The 22,855-nt window shown below is 37.4% G+C and overlaps 1 protein-coding gene across 1 annotated transcript in view; it reads right to left on the bottom strand.

Annotated features, from left to right (window-relative positions):
• oprl1 (opiate receptor-like 1) overlaps positions 1–22,855 on the bottom strand; it is a 71,752-nt gene that overhangs the window by 6,413 nt on the left and 42,484 nt on the right. The window contains exon 3 of the mRNA XM_015606206.3: positions 10,492–10,844. Within this exon, the coding sequence (XP_015461692.2) occupies positions 10,492–10,844 (353 nt within the window). The remainder of the gene's footprint in view (positions 1–10,491; positions 10,845–22,855) is intronic.

Raw genomic sequence — 22,855 nt, 5'->3', positions numbered from 1 at the left:
AAGAAAAAAAAGAAAGAACAGCTCCTTCTGTGTCTTGTTTCTTCCCTCTTCCAAGCGAGTCATGTTGGTAGAGGTTGGGAATAGAGGCGATCTACACACTTAGGGATAAATTAGGTAAACTAAGATCACGCGAGATTTAAAGGGCACAATATTTCTGATCAGTTGTTAAATGCATCTCACGAGACTTCACAGGTCACCAAAACAAATGTTTGATCATTTTGCATGGAAAACAGATATAACAAGTACAGGCTGTTGCTTTAAATATAAAGGGGAGTTGAACCCTCCCTGGGGGGATTCTGACAATAGCTCTAAGGTCTGAGGGGACTCACAAGTTGTTGGGTTTATGGTAAAACCAGCTGCAGTACTTGTACAACTGCACTCCTCATGATCTGTGCAATTACACATTCTTAACAGAGAGGTCTCTTAATCCCCAAATTTGTATTTTTGGGGTATTTAGAGACCTCTCTGTTAAGAATTATTATTTTTACAGTTCTGAACTTTAAACATCTTTTCTTTACATTAAATGATATGTGATTTGTTTTTAAATCGTTGTCCTTTACTGTGGTGTGGTTACTGGCCATGCACTCACTGCTTTTATTAATGTGGAATGATTTCAAGTGGATATTTAACCATGCAAGCTAATTAATCACAGAAGCTAATTAATCGAAAGCTCATTTATCAGCGTAGGACAGAATTCTACACACTGTATTTTCACTTTTTGCACATGCCCAGAGAAAATTCCTGCCTTGTGCTATTAATCTGAGAATGAACACTGAAGTCATCCAGACTGTGAAGAAATAAGGAATCATGTAGTGTTTTTTTTTTTTTAATAATGAAAAAATAAAAAAAAAAAACAGTGAATTAAAGGTGTGTCGAAACTTTTGACTGGTACTGTAAATGTTTGAAGAGTTGCATCTTGAAAAAATATTTTTTTACCACATTTTCTCCCGAATTTAACAAGACCAACTATCCAACTCACTCATTAGGACTCTATCACTCTACCCCTATCACTAGTGGTGCCACAACACCAGGAGGGTGAAGACTAGCACATGCCTCCTCCTCTTTTCCAACTGCTGCTGATGCAGCATTGCCGAGTAGCATCACAGCGTGGCTCGGAGGAAAGCGCAGCGGCTCGGTTCCGATACATCAGCTCACAGATGCCTTGTGCTGATCGACATCACCCTTTGGAGTGACGTGAGGAGAGAGCTCCATCTACCCACCCAGAGAGAGCAAGACTAATTATGCTCTTTCTGGGCTCTGGCAGCTGATGGCAAGCCACATGAACGGGATTCGAACCAGCGATCTCCTGATCATAGTGGCAGCACATTAGACAGCTGGACAATTCGGAGCCACAAAAAAAAATACATTTCTGATTTTGTCTCTTTGTCACACTAGTGCCATTCATTGGATATAATCAGCATTACACACTTGTTTCAATGAGGGGAATAAGGTCAAACAGCTACAATTCCAATGTCTGATAAAGGGTTAGCAGTACATATAAAGGTAATTTTGTGAACTTGGGTCTGTTTAAAACTAGAGACTGTATACGTAGTGAGGGGGAGGGTGCTGTGGAAGCATTTTTACACATATTTATGCACAGGAATTCATATAGATGCGACATTGTTACAGTGAATGCCATGCAAGGTCAATGCAAAAGACTGTGTTAATTAACTTGGCAGCTAATAGCAAATGTTTCTGTTCTAAAATGTGTGTTTTTAATATTACAACTGTGCTATCATGAGGAACAAAACAGACAAGAATGCCTTAAGAGAAACCACCCTAGAAAATCCATTTGTGAAGCTAGAAGCTGCTTCTTTTAGCAAATGTTGAGCAACAAATTAGCAAATCTCCAATATATGAGTATTTTATAATAGTGTAGATCATCTTGCATCTCACTAAATTAACTAAGGCAGTGATTCTCACTGTGGTACATGTACCACTTGTGCTACATAAAGCACACCAAGGTGGTACACCCTCAAATATCCGTGTTTAATGTATCAAAAACAAAATATTATACAAGGAAATGCATGTGGGCACCAGGGGATGTCCACATCACTGGGTCTTAAGAGTTTGACAGGTTTTATAGGAGAAAATAACATACATAATTTTCCCCAGACGTCATGAAATGTCCATGAAAATGATTTTGCAGAATTTCTACTGGAGTTTAGAGTGCATGTTTCCATATGGTTCATTTATTAGGTTTCACATTGACACCAGGGTATCCAGGGTTCACATGGTCATAAAAAAACTGGAAAAGTCATGTAAAAACGTCTAAAAATATGAGAATTTGAAATCTTTGTTTCTGTTTATTGACTGAGAAAAGCTGTTTTTGGTTTTATTCAATAATTACATTTTCGTGTAAATCCACCAGGTTACTTTAAATCACCTAGCTGGCTGCGCGGGTCCTACTCCGACTGTAGTTTCAGCTGCGCTATAACTTTAAATGTGCACATTTGTTGAGACAAAAATGCTGATTTAATGCTGTCTGGCTTCTATCCGAAAGATATTAGGCGTAGGCATTAAAAATAAGCAGAAATTGTATTTTTTTATTTATTAAAGGTAAGATATAGGCCTGCTATAGACATTCTTGTTTCTAATTTTCTCGATTGTTTCTCCCAATTTAGCTAGGCCAATTGTCCCACTCATTTGCCATGCTACTCAGCTGTATGTCCCCCATCACTAGTGATGCCACAACAACAAGAGGGTGAAGACCAGCACACACCTCCTCCGATACATGTGAAGTCAGCCACCTCCTCTTTTTTGGAACTGCTGCTGATGCAGCACTGCGGAGTAGCCGCGTAGCAAGCTTGGAGGAAAGTGCAGCGACTCGGTTCTGATACATCAGCTCACAGACGCCTTGTGCTGATCGACATCACCATAGGAGTGATGAAGGGAAAGAGCGGCATCTACCCACCCAGAGAGACAGCAAGGCCAATTAAATTAAACATGTCATGCTGTAGTGTTTTGATTCATGACACAAGAAGTAGATACACAGCGCTGTCTCTGTGTCTGTGTGAGTGACAGGCTGCTGCTGCCTAAGAAGTGTGAGGGGACGGGGGGGCAGCAGGAGTAAACACGAGGTAACCGCATGGCCTCCATACACATGGTTGGGCACATGCTTGTAAACGCATGTGTGGAAAGCTGTGCACCTCAGTCCAGCACAGTTTTGCGGCGCAGATATTTCCAGTTACAGCTGAATTCACGTTTTTAATCCCAGAGAAACTATTTTATTTACCTTTTAAAAGGCCATTTAAATGGCTGATTAAACTTATGGCTGATTACTGTTGTTCCTGTTTTCCTCGGGGGTTGAGTGCTCAGCACTGACTCAGCTCTTGATTGCTCCAAACATGAGACAGTGCTGGGGTGGGAGGAGGGGCTGGTGACGTCATGGGCCCTGCATTGTTTAATATGGCGATACATATCGTCAAAAAAATAAGATTTACAATGTAAATTATTTTCCAATATCGTGCAGCCCTACCTGATTTCCAAGAGTGTTATTACACATTGCATCTTTATTTTATTGTGGGGTGACACGTGATCTAAAATGTTTGAAACTCACTGAACTAAGGCAACAAACATCCCTTGCAGTTGACTGTGCGCAAAGTGTTTATTTTCCAGATCTAGTAGCAACAGATCAATATCAGCAACATAATGAGCTGTTGTCAGTCTGAGCAGCATGGCCAATTAACTCACTGTTGTTTTGTTGGCATACATTTGAAAAGATGGATAGGCTTCCCTAAAAGAGGTTAAACATCTGTTTCACACCCACTGAATGTGTCTATTTATAAACTACTCTTCTCTACTCTCTCACTCTCTCTCTTTCTCTCTCTCTCTCTCTTTCTTTCTCTCACTCGCTGTTGTGTCAATGGCAGTGGAGCAGAACACGCGTGAAATGACGAATAAAGAAATCTGTGCTTATGGGAGTTCTGCAGGAGAGCTCGGTATCCTGGAGGGCTTGTAGAGAGAGGCAGAAAGAGAGAGAAAGAGAGAGAGAGAGAGAGAGAGAGACCTCGCTGAGCTATTTATGTCCTAGGGGGCTCCATCACATAACAACTTAATCACAACGCGAAGTGTTGGACACAGTGGCTGGGGATTTCTGCAAGAAACCTCAGGGTCCTGGAGGGCTGATACAGTATGTGGCATAGAGATAGAGAGAGAGAAAGAGAGAGAGAGAGAGAGAGAGAGAGAGACCACACAGAGCTATGAACTGTATGTACTCCAGAGCTCAAAAACATGACCACAAACATAATCAAATACCTACACAACATACACTGTAGGGCTGGAATATGTGATGCTACTTATTGCACCCAAAAGCATTCAAGGCTCTTGTTAAACGCTGGCTAAATTCTTGTACCCTTGGCTCGGGCATGTATGAAAACAGTAATTGCACACGGATTAAGACCAAACGGATTCTCAAGCAGTACAAATACCAAATATACTTCTCTTTTTTGAGCTAAATGGCTGTTCAGGTGCAGTTTAACCTGATATGTCAACCCAATAATTACTATACCATACACTGTAAACCCATACGTTGTTTGAACTCAAATTATTTAAGTCTGTTTTACATAAAATTAGATATTTCTAAATAATACTCAACTATTTTGAGTTAGTTGAACATTTGTGAGCACATATAAACATTCAAACTGAGATCTTTGATTTTAACCAACTTATGATTACAGAGTTTAGTCTGTGTGTCCAACAGTTTCTGACAGACACTCACTATCAGTGTGTAATGATTCCCTCTGGGCTACCTTAGAAATAAATCAACTTCCCCTTTAGTTGCAATAACTTGATGTTTTCATTTATGCTAACTCAAGTGGTCATTCCCCATTATCTGAAAAAAAAAAAACTGAGCAAACTGGCTGCCTCAAAAAAGTCAAGTAAACTCAACTTATCCGGTCTTACAGTATAACAAAAAAAAAAAAAAGGTAAAATAACCTTCCCCTTTAGTTGTGATTATTTGATGTTCTAAGTTATGCTGACTTAAGTTTTCATTCCCCATCACTTAACTTTTTAAGGCAACCGGTTTCCTCCATTTTTTTTAAGTAAATTTAACTTATCCAGGCTTACAGTGTAGCTATGAACAAATGCTGTCTCTGCTGCTGCTCCATGCTAAGCTGTTTACACACTGAACGCAGTATGTGCAACATTCACTGCTTGTGGCCTCATAACTCTGCTTGCTATGAGGAAAAATGCACTGCACATCCCATTAAAATCAGTGTGATTGAAAGTGCAGCTGCAAATTCACTGCATTCAGTGTTAAAGAAGCTTCAAAGTGCACACATATACAGCTCTGGAAAAAAAAATTAGAAATCACTTTAGTTTCTGAATCAGTTTCTCTGATTTAGCTATTTATAGGTATATATTTGAGTAAAATTAACATTCTATAAACTACAGACAACATTTATCCAAAATTCCAAATAGAAATATTGTCATTTAGAGCATTTATTAGCAGAAAATGAGAAATGACTGAAATTACTAAAAAGACACAGAGCTTTCAGACCTTAAATAATGCAAAGAAAATAAAGTTGTAAGAGTTTAGAAATCATTTTTGTCATTTAGAGAATTTATTCGCAGAAAAGATTGAGAAATAGCTGAAATACCAAAAAAGACGCAGATCTGTTAGATCTCCCATAATGGAAAGGAAACAAGATCATAGTCATAAAGTAAATTTTAGGAGTTCAGAAATCATATTTGGTGGAACAGCTTTCCACCCTAGTTTTTAATCACAGTTTTAATCATGCATCTTGGCATGTTCTCCTCCACCAGTCTTACACACTGCTTTTGGATAACTTTATGCCTTTACTCCTGGTGCCAAATTTCAACACTTCAGCTTGGTTTGATGGCTTGTGATCATCCATCTTCAATTTGGTAGAATCAAAGAAACTCATCATTTTTAAGTGGTCTCTTATTTTTTTTTTTTTACTATCCAGAGCTGTATATTGTACTGTATATTTGTGCATACGGTGCATTTTTAAAAGCCCTTTTCTAGGCTGTTCATGGTACTTTAATAATGATGCAGTCATCAGATCAGGTGCACGTAATTGCAGAGTGCTGGGGAGTGCGGAGCTCTGAAGGGGCTTTCTGCTCTTTCCAGCGATTCACTCTCAATTAGAGCAGTTCTAATTAAACTGAAGCTGCTTTTTGCTTTTTTTTGTAAAAAGGCACATTGTGATTTATTTCCAGGCATAATTGACTTAAGATGGGCTTGTATACACTGCGCCATGCTGGGCTCCAACCATCTGCCTTTATTTTTGGTGTTAAAAAATGTTCGAGTGCGCGTGTGTGTGCGTGAGTGTGTGTGTGTGATTTGCATTAGTGTTTGCATGCGTGTGTATTGTGCACAATCTGGCTGAGCACTAAATCTCCTCTCTGGACTCTGTGGCTCTGTTTCCGACACCTTGTCCGCCAGCGTGATTCATGAGCATTCATGAGCTTAATAGATTTGGGTGAATAATGAATGAGTGTGTTGAGTAGTACAGTCTGAATGGAGGAGACTGGTGCTCTCCTCTCCTTCTCTATATACAAACACTACTGCATATATTTCATGAAGGCTTTTTTTCTATGCAGGCTATACCCGCACACAGCTATGGACCCCTGCAGCTCACTCAATAGCTCACTAGTGTTTTATGAAAGTGTGCTCCTATTTTTTTATGCACACATGCTTTTTTGTACAACAGTTGGCTCCGACCTCACAATCTGATTGGTTGAGAAGTGTTCTAGCCGTGCTGATATTTGTGGTAACATCACGGCCTTCTCACACTAAACTTGTATCACTCTGCCGACGCATTGCCGAGTAACGGCGTATTTATATACACAGTACAGTTTTGAATCATCACCTCCACAGGCAGCAGCGTTAGCTTAGCACAGGCTAGCGCTCAACTAAGGCACGCTCGCCCGCAGCTCTGGCTCGTCTTTTGTGGAAAAAAGGGAAGAAAATCGCTCGGCTAATGCCGTCTGACAGCCAGAACGGTAACTTAACCAGCCAGGCTAGGCTAAGCTAAGTTAACGCTGAGCTAAAGCAAGCTACGCTAACCTAACCACAGTCCAGCCGGCATGCTAACCAACATCACCCAGCAAAACAGGCAGAAATACTAGAGTATAGAGTATAATACTAGAGTATTAGCGTTATTTCACGTTCCTAATGTTACCATATTCGCTTCATATTCACTTTAGCTTTCAAGCTGACTTTCGTGGTGTTAGTCTGCCTGAACCATACACCGTTAACGTTAGTTAAGTTTCAGTTCTGTTACAGTTTTTGTGGAACTAGTTTTTGGCGGAAGGCACAGTCCATATTAAAGCATATTCATTCTAATTTTTTTTAAGTTCTTTGATTTATTTTCTTTATTCATTTTGTAAAAAAAACTGTTGTATAAAAGCAATAGAACACTCGAGGTCGTGTGTTATCGCCTTAGGCTCACACCTACGACCAAATCACAGCCGTGATGTTATTCGTGATAACACACTTCTTCTCGTGTTCTATTGCTTAAATATATATATATATATTTTTTTTTTTACAAAATGAATAAAGAAAATAAATCAAAGAACAAAAATTCAGAATGAATATGCTTTAATATGGTTTGTGCCTTCCGCCAAAAAGTAGTTCCACAACAACTGTAACAGAACTGAAACTTAACTACAAAACAGTGTTTGGTTTATACAGACTAACACCATAAGAATTAGCTTGAAAGCTAAATTGGGAATAAGTAAACATGGTAACGTTAGGAGCGTGAAATAACACTAATACTCTCCTCTCCTCCTTTGTGGAGTCATCTTCAGGTGAAAGCTGCACATTTTTTGAGCATTTCTGTGTGTTTTGCTGGGGGGTGTTGGTTTTAGCTAGCTGGATGGACTGTGGTTAGGTTAGCGTAGCTTGCTTTAGCTCAGCATTAACTTTAAATTATTGTTCTGGCTGTCAGACGGCAGCGCTGTGGGCTGTGGGGAGGCGTGCCGTGGTTGAGCGCTAGCCTGTGCTAAGCTAACGCTGCTGCTGGTTCCGGTGGAGGTGATGGTTCAAAACTGTACTGTGTATATAAATATGCCGTTACATGGCAACGCGTCGGCGGAGTGATACAAGTTTAGTGTGAGAAGGCCGTGATGTAATCACAAATATCAGCACGGCTAGAACACTTCTCAACCAATCAGATTGTGAGGTCGGATCTAACTGTTGTATAATACACAATTTAACACATTTTATACACTGCAGTTACTAAATATTATGTTTCTTTACGTTCTATAACATTTATATAATATATATATATATATATATATATATATATATATATATATATATATATATATATATATATATATATATATATATATATATTCACTTACTTCCAGAACTATTGGAACAGTGAAGCTTTTATTTCCAGATATTTACACCTGTTTATCTGTTCAAAAGATACCACCATTTGTCCAAAATCACCCATTTTTCTTGCGAGCATCAGTAATGGAACATGTGACTGTCAAGTGGGTCCTCTTGCTCAGGTATGTCCTGTAACATTAATTATTTAAACGACAAATAATGCTGAATGTCTACCCTCAGTTTCAGATTTACGTTTTGTAAATCAAACCAAGCTGAACTGCTTGAATTAATTTTGCACCATGAGGCATAAAGTTATCCAAAAGCAGTGTGTAAGACTGGTGGAGGAGATCATGCCAATATGCACGAAATCTGTGATTTAAACCAGGGTTATTCCACCCAATATTGATTTCTGAACTCTTAAAACTTTATGAAAATGAACTTGTTTAAGGTCTGAAAGTTCTGCATTTTTTTTTGTTTTTGTTATTTTAGCCATTTCTTATTTTTTTTGCAAATAAATGCTCTAAATTTGAAAAAAAAAAAAAAAGTTTAATTAGAATTTGGGAGAAATGTTGTCCGTAGTTTATAGAATAAAACAGCAATGTTCATTTTCCTCAAACGTATACCTATAAATAGCACAATCTGATTCAGAAACTGAAGTGGTCTCTTATTTTTTTTTCAGAGCTGTATATATATATATATATATACCAATGTGTTTGTCCAGTATCAGGCAGCTCTACACTAAATTATTTTTACTGTGGTTCAATTACATATACAGTTTGATAAATTGTTTACAGTTCCCTTTAATCAGCAAATCAGTGAACAGAATATAAACACACACACACACACACACACACACACACACACACACACACATGCACTAGCATGTCAATAGCCATATTGTCCTCCATTGTCCTGCTGTAAGCACCAGGTGTTTGCTCTTTGTTGTTCTGAAGCTTTAAAAAAGCTGACTGCTCCTATTTAGCATCAGCAGTGCATTAATTAGAACTGCTCAGGTCTCCTCCGTCAGCTGCTGCTGTTCACCTCACTGTTTCTGAAAGTGATGCTCTTTTACATTTTAACAGCTCTACACACTTGCAGTGTGAGCCTGAATAAGTTATATTTACTTAAGCAATCTGAGGTAAGTTGTTGCCTCAATTTTTTTTATTTTATTTAATGTAGACTTGAGTTAATTACACTTAAAACCTTCAGTAGAGTTGCATTTACTCTCCTTTTTGATTTAAGTAAAACAATATGTGAAATACTACCAGGAACATTTGATGGAGAAAGAAAATGCTATATAGTGAACAGTATAGAGCATACAGCCAACTCAGAGCCCGCAGCTCAGAAAATGATGCTTGCACTTACAGCCTACAACATTAAGGACAAGAAGTTTATCGTAATACATCATTAACAACCTAAGGTTAATAACCTAACACATAAAAAAAAAAAAAAAAAAAAAAAATATATATATATATATATATATATATATATATATATATATATATATATATATATATATATATATATATTGTGTAGGCTATGTTTAGATTTTTTTTCATAAGATTGTCTTTTTTTTTCATAAGATGGCCAATCTTCATTAATTGCACATTATTATTATCATTATTAATTGCACAAACAGGAGAGTCGAGGGGCACATTGAATTCTGCCGTGATTTGGGCGGCCGTGGTTTTATGTTTTTTGGATCCAATCCGGGTTAGCACCCGAACATCCCTTTCAGACAGCTTCCTCTTGCTTCCACAGTTAATCCTGTTGGATGTCGTTAGTCCTTCTTGCTGGTATGCTGACATTACCCTGGATACCGTGGCTCTTGATGCATCACATAGACTTGCTGTCTTGGTCACAGATGCGTCAGCAAGACGTGCACCAACAATTGTTCCTCTTTTAAACTCTGGTGTGTCACCCATAATGTTGTGTGCATTGCAATATTTTGAGCAAAACTGTGCTCTTACCCTGATAACTGAACCTTCACACTCTGCTCTTACTGGTGCAATAATGTGCAATTAATGAAGATTGGCCACCAGGCTGCTCCAATTTAGCCATGAAACCTCCCACACTAAAATAACAGGTGTTTCAGTTTCATTGTCCAACTCAAAATACTACAATATCCAATTTTATGCCAAACAGACTTAAATTATTGTTAAATTACTCATGCACACACTCACCATGGTCATCCTCAACATCTCCAAGCACCATAGCCGGAACGCCTATAGCCGAGGCCAGCACCCACACGCATATGTTGACCACCTTGGCCTTGTGGGGCGTCCTCATATCCAGCGCTTTGACCGGGTGGCAGACAGCGACGTAGCGGTCCATGCTCATGACGGTCAGAGTGAAGACGCTGGTGAACATGTTGTAGTAGTCGATGGAGACGACAGCCTTGCACAGCGCGTTCCCGAAAGGCCAGAATCCCAGGAACACGTCCGTGCCCTGAAAGGGAAGAGTGGCCAGCACCAAAGCATCGGCCAGAGCCAGGTTAAAGATGTAGATGTTGGTGGCGGTCTTCATTTTGGTGTACCTGAGAAACAAAACGAGAGAGAGAAACAAAGAAAACACAGTCAAACATAGGACATAACAGAGGTGGATGTTTCCAAAAATTAGGTCCTGAAATACCTGATCAATAAAACTATGTGAAATAACCCTTTTACACACATCAAAAAGGCATGTATCTGGATAAATACCATCTGTTAATTTTTTTATTTTATTACAGTATAAACACCATGCCTAATTTGACCAATTTCCACCTAAAATTACATACCCGAATTGTATGTAAACTGTATGAACCAGTCTAAAGCACTACTTTGGGTCTAATTTAGGAACATACATCCTTCAGTAAAATGCTTTGCAGTTTCGTAATCCTAAGAGCCAGACGGTTTAAATGATGTATAACATGTCCGAATTGAATCCAATATGGACGTACGAAAAATGCAAATATTCACATTATGAATAAATACATTAAATAAAAAAGGCATATTTAATAAGTTTGTTTGATTATCAGAAAAAAATATCAGTAAGACAAAAAGTTAATACTACATATACAGTATAAACAGCTCTGGAAAAAATTAGAGACCACTTAAAAATGTATTTGATTTTACCAAATTGAAAACCTCTGGAATATAATCAAGAGGAACATGGATGATCACAAGCCATCAAACCAAGCTGAACTACATGAATGTTTGCACCAGGAGTGACATAAAGTTATCCAGAAGCAGCGTGTAAGACTGGTGGAGGAGAACATGCCAAGATGCATGAAAACTGTGATTAAAAATCAGGGTTATTGCAACAAATATTGATTTCTGAACTCTTAAAACTTTATGAATATTAACTAGTTTTCTTTGCATTGTTTGAGGTCTGAAAAATAAATGCTGTAAATGACAATATTTTTATTTGGAATTTTGGAGAAATGTCTGTAGTTTATAGAATAAAACAACAATATTCATTTTAATCAAATATATACTGTACCTATTAATACCAAATTTAGAGAAACTGATTCAGAAACTGAAGTGGTCTTTTCTGTACTTCCTTCATTATTTCTTTCTGAATATTTTTGGATATTTTTAATCATTTTTTGTATTTACTGGACGTTCCCCAGTTGCAGAACCCCTGCAGTGCTGCTTCTGGGATTCACGGCTATGGAGGCTGTCAGCTCCAATGTTTCAAAAAAATATTAATACCTAATAAAAAGTTTCACAGAAGTATCTTCCTGTGTTCTGCTGTTGTTTGCTCTGGGGGAAGATCCTTTGTTTCTGGTGCGGAGAGGGGAATTAATTTCACTTCATCATCTCTGATTTCCTGACACGTTATATAAATGTAAAAAACTGCAATCCGATATGATTTGCATATATATGCGCATAAATACAAAGGTTCCTTTGCCCAATGGTGCGACAAAATGTGATTTATGAAATGGTTTCATAGAAAAGGCTTTTGGTTTTATGTCTTGCATCATTTATCATTTGAAGTCAAGCCATTACTTCCGATTCTCGGCTCTCCTCAATCTGTTACTGCTGTCACCAGTTTACAGAGCGTTCACAAACACATTTAAAAAATAAAAACTCCATTTTCAACAGCCTAAGCTACAACTCTTGCAGGACATCATGACCATCAGGACCACCGCTGACCAGATATTACTAGGGTACAGGACCATTTCCTTCACAGCAGAGTCACTGACATGGTAGTCTCACAGCTGGGTTGAGAATCGTCTGGCAACCACAAACATCCAGCTGTGGTCCTGTGGTCAGAAACCACGTAAGCTACTGCTTTTAGAAGAAACAGCTGTAAAAAGAGTTTCACTTTTGAAGAAAGTGTTTTAAGGATTTTAGTGCTATTCAGAAAAGAAAGATTAATGTTACCAGGAACAAAAAATTATAAAAAAGCTACACACACAAGGCTCATTTAATGCAACATGCTAGATGTTTCTGAATGAAGTTAAAGAGGTTCTGGGTACCTATGTTGCCATATAGTGTCCTTCGATAATCCTTCCCTATTCAGCTTCAATATTAATTCAGTTCCTGCAGATTTGGTAGTGGTAGGGGTGCACTGCATCCAATAGCATCCCACAAAGCATCTGTCTCTTCAATGCAAGCTCTTCAGAAAGCAACAGTATGTGGACGAGCATTGTCCTGTTGAAAAAGGCTATGTTCACATTGCAAGTTGTTTAAATCAGATTTTTTTTCTAAATTGTTTTTTTCTTCCCCATTTCTCCCAATTTAGCTAGGCCAATTGTCCCACCCATTTAAATGCTACTCATCTGTATATCCCCCATAACTTGTGACACCACAACACAAGGAGGGTGAAGAGTAGCACTTAGCCTCCTCCGATATCACCTCTTTCAGAACTCACAGCTCACAGACACCCTGTGCTGATCGACATCACCCTTTGTAGTGATGATTGGAAAAAGCATCATCTACCTACCCAAAGAGAGCAAGACCTATTGTGCTCTCTCAGGGCTCCTGCAGATGATGGCAAGCTGCATGACTAGGATTCGAACTAGCAATCTCCAGATCATAGTGGCAGCGCTTTAGACTGCTTGTAATTACTTCCTTTCTGTCTGTTGATTCCTTCTGGGTGCAGCTATTTTTTGACACTGAGTGTACAAATAAGGAAAGGATTTCTTTACCACTTTGTTATATTTACTTGGAGGAAAGTGCAGCGACTCAGTTCTGATACATCAGCTCACAGACGCCTTGTGCTGATCGACATCACCCTAGAAGTGATGAGGGGAAAGAGCGCCATCTACCCACCCAGAGAGAGCAAGGCCAAAAATTGTGCTCTCTCAGGACTCCGGCAGCTGATGGCAAGCTGCATGACTGGGATTCAAACCAGCAAACTCCAGATCACAGTGGCAGCACTTTAAACTGCTTGTAATTACTTCCTTTCTATCTGTTGATTCCTTCTGGGTGCAGCTATTTTTTGGCATTGAGTGTACAAATAAGGAAGGCGTTTCTTATAAAATGGCCAGGAAGCGTGCACACGCGGAAGCTTACGTGTGCATATTAAACGAGCAGGCGAAGTGAATTTCCATGTTTAAAAACAACCTTGCTATAAATATGCACCGAGAGCAACTTCTCGCCACGGACGGATATTATAATGTTGCCCCGTAATAACGCAAAGTACAGGCCTTTTCAGAAAACACGGCTCTCATCTGATTAAGCATGCGGGCGAGCAGCTGTTTTCACGCATCTCTTTAACTACTGCATTAAAAACAGCGCTCGCAGTCAGGGCAATTTCCTTTTTCAATATTTCCGTTGGTTATTTTGTGCTGCTTTTTATGGGAAACAAAACAAATGTTGATAAGCCTGCTGTGAATATGAATGCTCGCTTATGCGAATGAAGACTCATCTTCCCGCACAAACAGATGATTCAAGGGGGTGCTGCAGAAAAAGTTTGTTGAAATTGACCTCACAAAGTACTCTGAAGTACTGTGAGCAAGAACACAAACGCACATATAATGCACTATTTTAGCGTGCTATAGCACACCGGTCATTCTCTTTAAGAACCAGGTGAGCTCTGACTTTGGCACGCTTGTTTCTTAACGCTTCGGCACTTTTGCGTGTCTGACCTACGCATTCAAGCTGTGAAGGTACGTCAGCAGCTCATTTAAGGGAACAGCAATGTTATTTTATTCTTTATTCTGTTTATTGTTAAGTTAAAAGTCAGGTTTTTGCTCTGCAGTGCATCTGTTTGTGTTTAACTAGTGGGGGTGTACCTTTAATAATGGATGTCTGACTGTTGAGTGTTGTCTAGGTTCATTTCAGTCAGTGGTGCACCTGTGTTTTTTCGGCTACCAAAATAACAACACGCCAGAAAAAAAAAACGTACCTAAACACACCTCACTTCTAGACCACCACCCCCATCAGTGTAGATTTACTCCTAAACTTAATGGCATGGGCGCAAGGCGTGAAAATAGACTGTTGACGTGGTGTAAGATAGCAACAAGCATCACAACGCACCTTGCACAGGGTGTATGATAGAGCCATACACTGTATTTGCAGAGATACATAGTAATGAAGTAGAACTACTTCACTACTGTACTTCAGTACTAAGATACTTTTTTCCCCCTCCTACTTACATTTTTACCACTTTTACTTTACTACATATTTGATAAGATCAACTTTTTTACTTTTTATGTGCTGCATTAATAGCAGTTATAATTGAAAAAACGTTTTATTATCACTAAAGCCAGAGCGAAAGTTTGATAAACTTTACAGTTATCTTTCTGAGAATGTTCAATTTGTCACGTTTTACGGATGTTCATAGAATGCTTTTATTTAACGTTTTTAAACGTCTTAGTAACTTCAATGCAATATCACTTGTGTTAACCCCTTAACGCCTGTTGTTGCAAATATGCGACTAACCGTTTGATTCAATCAACCTGCCAAGATAGCGCCTGCATTCCCCCAATGCCTGTTAGTGCATATTCGCCACGGACCTAGGAACCTTTGACAATTTACAATTCAAATGAATCTAGAATTCAAATTAATGAAATGTTTCCTGTAATATTTGTGTATATTGTGTTGGTGACAGTAATTGGTGTTATTTATTATTGAATGCCTGCTGTTGGGTGCATAAATAAAACATTGATTTTTCACTGTTATATTACTCTGTTATTGTTATCTTAGTATGGACCATTATGTCTGCTGTAGCAAATTTGCAACATACCAAATTTACCCCAAATAGACCATATTGCCTGTTGTTGCAAATTAGCAACATACCAAACTTTCTATTTATTTTTGTGCAAAAGTGAAATTAATAATCTCAACAATATTTACTATCTACTTAAAGGTAAAACACACATGAAACATTTTTTCATATACAGCTACATTAATTCAGGCGTTAAGGGGTGAATAATATATATTATATATATTATTTTTTATATATATAATAAAATATATATATAAAAATAATATATATATTTTTTTTACTTTATTTTTTTCAATGCTTTTATATCACGACTAAATCAGAAAACAAAACTAAAACTCAGGATATGACATAGCATTACATTAACTAAGATAACAGAGAATGGCAAGGTTGCACGGTTGGACACCGTTGAATTACGGCTTATGTCAGTATTTTAATTAATCTTTAATTTTGGGAATGTTACTTTCAATGTCTTCATACCATTACTATTTGTGTAACATGTTAATAAATGTTGACATTCCTGGATTTTTTTCTTCTGAAACATTACAGGCTAACCTTCAGGGAAAGCTCTTTAAAATGTTGCTAAAAGTTAATGTATAACATTCTCTGTTAGCGGGGAGGCTGCTTGACATCAGCAGCCGGAGTCTGAGAGAGCACAGTTGACCTTGCTTGCTCTGGGTGGGTCTATGGTGCTCTTGCCCCTTTATCACTCTGAGTGTGATGTTGGTCAGCTTAGGCATCTGTTGGCTGCTGTATTGGAGATGAGTAACTGCGCTTTCCTCTGAGTGTGCTAGCTAACCAGTAATGCTACACCAGTGGCAGCTGTGAAAGAGGTCGAGTCTGACTTCACATGTATTGTTTTAGCTAGTCTTTACCCTCCTAGAGTTGGGGGTTTTGCTAGTGATAGGGGTCATTAGGAGTCATAATGAATGGGTGGGGTAATTGACCTTCATAATTGTGGAGAAAACAGGGTAAAATTATTTGAATTAAATGATTTCTGAGCTCAGATCCTCTTCAGAACTCACTCATATTTACAGAAATTTTGATGAAAGGTGCAGAAACATTTGCATGTAAATGGTGGATGGCCTCTAATTCGTAAAGCATCCAGGCTAAAACACTTATCATAAATACTTGTGACATGAGTGGGCTAAACTGCTGATTGCTGGATGAGTTTTTATCAGTTTTTTTTTCTTGGTCCTCTTCTTTTGCTTGACAGCTATGTCATACCACTTTGTCATATTTTCAAAACATTTCCTTGAAATGACTGAAATGAACTGCTTCCCACACACTTATCACTGCTGTCCACAGACCCCCTGCAGATCGTGATGTTTTCTACGTCGCACTTCATACACACATATCCACACCACTCGCCAATGATGATTATGTCTGGCGATTATGTCAATTATGGCATAATTTGAACGTCATTCTGGCTGTCCAGACCTTTAAAAATCAATCTGGATACATTATACAGTAGCAGTCAACAATTCAGGCTCTTTCAATGGTTTTTTTTTTTTTTTTTTTTTCACTTAAAAGTGTTAAACAAACCAAACCATACTCTGTAAAACATTTAGGTGCAATTATCTGGGATGCTGTTAATTCTAGTGGCACCATCTTACAACCTACACAAGGCGTGTCAGAATGCTCATTGCTATCTTAAATCCTTTGAATAGTCAATTTTCAAGTCTTGTGCCTTTGTTTTTTTAAATAGCAAAGACACTAATATATAATATATTTACGACAATGGGCGCAGTGGTCTGGAAGTCAGGTGTGTTCAGGTACATTTTTGGCATTTTGCTATCTTGGCAAGGGAAAGCACAGGTGCGCCACTGGCTGATTAAAACCCTGACAACAATCAAGCATCATTGTTTAAATAGCAAACACGCCTGTGAATATACAGTATCTTCGCCGATGGGTGTGGGGGTCCCAAGACGTTAATTTTTTTTTGCCTGGCAACGCAGGTGTGCTTTTGCTCGTTACACAATGGAAGATATGCAGGAGTGCACTAAACTAACTTTCTCATCAACAAAAAAGAGAATAAAAAAAAAATAAATAACTTTGCTGTTCCTGTAAAAGTGAACACACAGGTCAGTTTCCTCTGATGAGAAGCGCAGAAGTGCTGCACCCTTAAAATATCAATCCGCCAAAGTCAGAGTGCACTTGGCTCTTAAAGGTAATGTGAGGCAAGTGACACACTGATTTTTTTTCAATCAAGCTGCGTATTGCAAGGTTGACGACTCCCCTATAGATCACTAAAATAGGGCCCATTTTTGATGGTCTTTGAGGTTCTTGAAATGTTTTTGAGCTGACTGATTCTTAAAGTCATTTTTTTACTTAGTTAAGAAGTTCTTGCCTTCATATAAATTAGAACATTACTCATATAGGCCTAGAAATTCAAGTCATTAAATCTTGACAAGTTCAGCACAGCTGTTAACTGAAAGCCATTCTAGGTGAATCTACCTCATTAAGCTGAGAAAATCCAGCCAAGATGGATTTCTCTTCACAGTTTGGATGACTTTATTATTAATCTACAATGCAGACAAGAAATTTAGAAAAAATGAAAAGAAAAAAAAAACACTGAATTTAAGGTACTGAATATCATCACTGTCCAAAGAAAAACACTTTTCTCCATTTTTGCAGATTTTTAGTTTACTACATAATTTGAACCCATTAATTGTCCCTTACACTGTGTCAAAATGTCTTGATAAACAATAGACTAATAGAAATATGTCAAAATAACCTGAAATAAACTCTTGTTACATTGACTTCCATTGAAAGTTAAGTAGGTTTTTTAGTTTTCTCTTTTCTGTAAAGTTGCTGTTTTTGAGATACTTAATTTTCATTGGACAGCGATGATGTACAGTATGCCAAAAATCCTATATGGGCTGGCAGTCTGAACATAGCCATGGTAATATGCCAGGTAAACTCAAGAGTACAGCACAAACACTGTAGAAAAACTAAAAAGAAAAACTAGCAAAAGCATAGTCTTTTAAACTAGTGGTTCTGTAGCATAGGAAACATGTACTGGATAGATTCTTAAAACCTTACATAAAGCAAAAACTCCATTTCTGAATGCACATCAATCTTCAGAATGAAGGGCTGGTGGATTTTTTTTTAAGAAGTTCTCTGGAAGGTAAGATGAGCTGACCAACTTTCTGGCTTGAAATATTTGACTTTGTTATGTATTTACTACTCTGAGACTCGTTTTCGTGTCGTTTTGAGAAGTTACCTGCTGCTTTTTTGTCCTATTAGGCTTGAAAAATGGAATATAAAGAGATCATTACTGTCACACTGTTCTAGCCACATTTCAGATCATTGCAAATCAAATAATAAATGTTTTATGGCCCTCCAGCTTCCCTGCTTATCGTGGTTCTTATGCATTTATTTCCGAGCTCATTTTTCCATGATATGCGCTCCTTCGCTTTGTGTTTTGTAGAAGAAATGGTGATACAGTTTCTCATATGCGCACACACACACACACACACACACACACACAAAAGAGCAGCAGGTTCAAGAGCTGTCAAAAGCTTTAACTCAGTCAGTGAACTAAAGTTTTTTCTTCTTCTTTTTTTTCTCTTCGGTTCTCTTCTGAATACAAAACCCGCAGAGCTTGGATAATGCACTGTTGATACTTGCTAATACACAGCATTAATTCACCTAATTTCTTAATTTAATCATTCTGATTGAAAAGTAATGATAATTACTCATCGCATTCCGTGATCAAGTAATTGGAAAAGATTGCGCCGATAAGGCATTTTTTCGTCACAATTAATTGACGTTTAACAAGCTAACTCTACTTGATGGTGCAGTTGCTGGGATGGACTGGCCTGATTTCCAATCTCGTTTCCTGGCTCGACTCGAGTCGGCATCTGCCCCGGCGAGTTGTGTGTGTTTTGGGAGAGTTCTGTTCTATTACAGATGAAAGAAGAGGAATATATTTAGCATAATGAGAGCCTTTTTTTTCTTTCCTGACATCAACATGCTGTCTTTTTCTTGTTTTCTCCTTTTGGATTGGAGCGTGTGGAGGCTTCTCAGAGAACATTAGTAATAGATAATCATCCTCCCCCACTCTGCGATCGTTACGTAATAGAAAAAGAACAGTAGGAAGGAGTAAAGTAAAAGAAAAAAAAAAAAGAAGGGAGAGTGTTGTGAGCGTGTGGGTACAGTACAGTCATGAGACAATGGGTCCTAGCTTACATTCTGCAGAATGCAGAAGTCTATTTTAAGATGTGTTTATGAAGTGTGTGTGTGTGTGTGTGTGAATACATCTCAGTTGATGGGCGTGGTGAGTCTGGAAGTGAGGTGTGTTCAGGTAAATGTATGGCGTATTGCTATCTTGGCAACGGAAAACACAGGTGCGCAAAAGCAGCCACTAAAGGACAGTTTATACTTCTGTGCCAAATAACTGTGAGAGTTTATAGTCAAAAAACCTGAGCAAATGGCCTGAAAGCAGAAGGAAATGGGCGGGAATACAATCCTCAGCTGACCAATCACTGTTGCTGCGATCTGCATCAACTCAGTGCATAGTTGTACTTCTAAGGAAGTGGGTACCAGGCATACCCTGGTGAAAAAAAAAAGGATATATATATATATATATATATATATATATATATATATATATATATATATATATATATATATATATGTGTGTGTGTGTGTGTGTAACTATGCTGTTAATATACTAATAGATAAGTAGATGTTCTTACCTGAAATATATTTAAAGTACATTAATATTATGCTTTTCATCAAATGTTTGAAAGTAAATTTTGATAGTACTTTTTTTAAGTACAATATAGTGTATATTTTTAAAAATAAATAAACTAATATGAAGTACACTTTTATTTTAACATAATTCAATATACTTCTAAAATACTTATTTCCAAATATAGTTTTGCACATGTTAAGCAAAGTGTCTTAAAAACAACTGTTACAGTAGTAGCAATGCATCATGTAACTTTTTAGGAAGTAAATTAAATTACTACATTTATAAAATGTTTTTAAAATATATTTAGGTATTACACTGATATATATAACAGTTAAAATGTATTTCAATGCTCTGTAATTATAATTAGGAAAATATAAATTAGTAAATTATAAGTAAATTATAGGATATAGTGTTAAATAACACATTTAAATGTTGAATAAAAAATGTAAAGTAAATTTGTAACATGCTATAAATTGTAGTACGGTATGTTAAAATATATTTATATACCAAACGAAGTATACTAGTGTACAAAGTGTGCTACAAGAAGCATATTTGTACTCATATTTAAGATCAATTCTTATTATATTCCTAATATACATTGTGTATAATTAGTAGTAATACAGTTGTAATACTCATTATTAAATGTATTATATTTTTATTGTAAGCATATTTAAAAGATGGGGTTACATACATTAAGTAGTGTGTTTAAATGTTACTTAAAGTATATTTAAAATATTTCAATTTTAGTAGAGTTAAGTACACTTAGCATAATTTAAATAAGACATTTGTACTATTCTTGAAAACAAAACTGTAATAAAAAAAACTTTTTTTTTCTCTCCTGAAAACTGTTTATTTGGGTGAGTAAAGCAGTTACTTCCGTTTGTTTACAGTAAGCTTAGATTCACGAATTTCTCCAGCACTAGGCTGGAGCATTAGCATTAGCTGGGGTTAGCAGCAGGTTACAGTCTGAAAATACCTCTGAACGGGGAAATAGCTAGCGTGGTTAGCGGGTAATGCTAATGCTACTCCAGCAGTATAAGCCGGGGTAAGGAGCAGCAGGGAAATAACGGGTGCGGTTAGCGGCTAATGCTAATGCTTCAGCAGAGTGGCTTTCCTGGATGTAAATCTACACATATTTCTCTCCTAAAAACTGTTTATTTTGGCGAGTAAAGCAGTTACTTCCATTTATTTATTTACAGTAAGCTTAGATTCCCGATTTTCTCCAGCACTATGCTGAAGCATTAGCTTTAGCGGAAATAACGAGTGCGGTTAGCGGCTAATGCTAATGCTACTCCAGCCCCAGTGCTTCAGCAGAGAGGCTTTCCTGCTCCTTACAACCTGACTGGTAAAATTCATACATAAAACACACTGGAATATAAGGTGCACTGATGATTTTGGGGAAAATTTAAAATGCACTTTTTTTCTTGAATTACATTTGCAAGACTTGAAGTAAAGTGGAACATACACATTGGAAATATATGCTGCCTACCCTCAAGAAGTGCATACAGCTTTAAATTAACTATAGACATGAAAAATCCTGCTTAGAAATACTAAGAATCATAATAATATGATATTAAATGTGTTGTAAGTTGTAACCATTAAGCCGCAGATCTAAAAAATGGTACCGCTTTAAAATAAGGCTACCCTTATAAAGGGTTTATAAATTAGATTATTAAGTATTATTGATCAGGTTGTAAATGGCTTAAAAACATTGATAAGCAGTTACAACACATCAATTGAAAAGGCAACAGTGGTCTGTTGTTGGCTTAGTCAGTTAATTCAACTTCAAATTCAGCAATTTAATTGATAGTAAATAGTTACAAATATATTCATATGCCAGGTTTAATGCTGATTGATGGAAAACACAAAGTAAGATCAGTATCTAGAAAGATCTGAGGTTTGACAGTAGAAATGAGGGTGGAATTAATATTTTGCCAACTGTTATTTATTTATTAACTGCTTATTAATGAGATTTAAAGTATTCGCAGCCTAATTAATAACCATTACTAATCTCTTTTATAAAACATTAAAAAACCTTTATAAAGGTAGTCTTTTTTTAAAGTGGTACCTAAAAATATATATATATTAATCGAGATGTTCTTGGAAAAAGGATGAAAAACAGCAGAAATGTAGGTTTCTGCCTTGAATCGAATGGGTTAAATTTCTTTTCCTGCCTCTCTGTGAGCTTTTTGAGCTCTTTGGGTATCAGGCACTTAAGAGCGACACGTAGCTGGACTCGCCACATGTTTTCAGAGGTGGAGAGAGGGTAAGCGAGGCGTGGTGTAGAGAGAGACCGAGTCATGGGGAGTGCATATATGAGGTCTGAAAGTGGGCTGAAGGAAATGGGGCAGTGGGGGGGGGGGGGGGGGGGGTTTGGTGGAAATATTGCATTAGAGGTTGCAGAGCTTAACAGCAGGAGTGGGCAATTTGAGTTCAAGGTGAGCTTTTCTGAACGTGTTGTGAATATCATCAAAACCTAAAGTGCCCAAACTAGTGCATTCACCTATTCATGCCAGACCATCAGGCAGTGGAATGTATTTTTGTATGAACTGCTTTCTGAATGTATTGACAAGAACCTGGTGATTTGTATCATAATACAGGGTAGGGTTGCACAATATTGAAAAAAAAAAATTACAATGCGATATTTTTTGTTTGTGTTTTGTGATACAATATATTGCGATATTAGAATG

The sequence above is a fragment of the Astyanax mexicanus genome, chromosome 13 (genome assembly GCF_023375975.1).
Source record: "Astyanax mexicanus isolate ESR-SI-001 chromosome 13, AstMex3_surface, whole genome shotgun sequence".
Lineage (NCBI taxonomy): Eukaryota > Metazoa > Chordata > Actinopteri > Characiformes > Acestrorhamphidae > Astyanax > Astyanax mexicanus.
The sequence above is the reverse complement of the archived record's forward strand: the minus strand, read 5'-3'. Positions and strand labels throughout refer to the sequence as shown.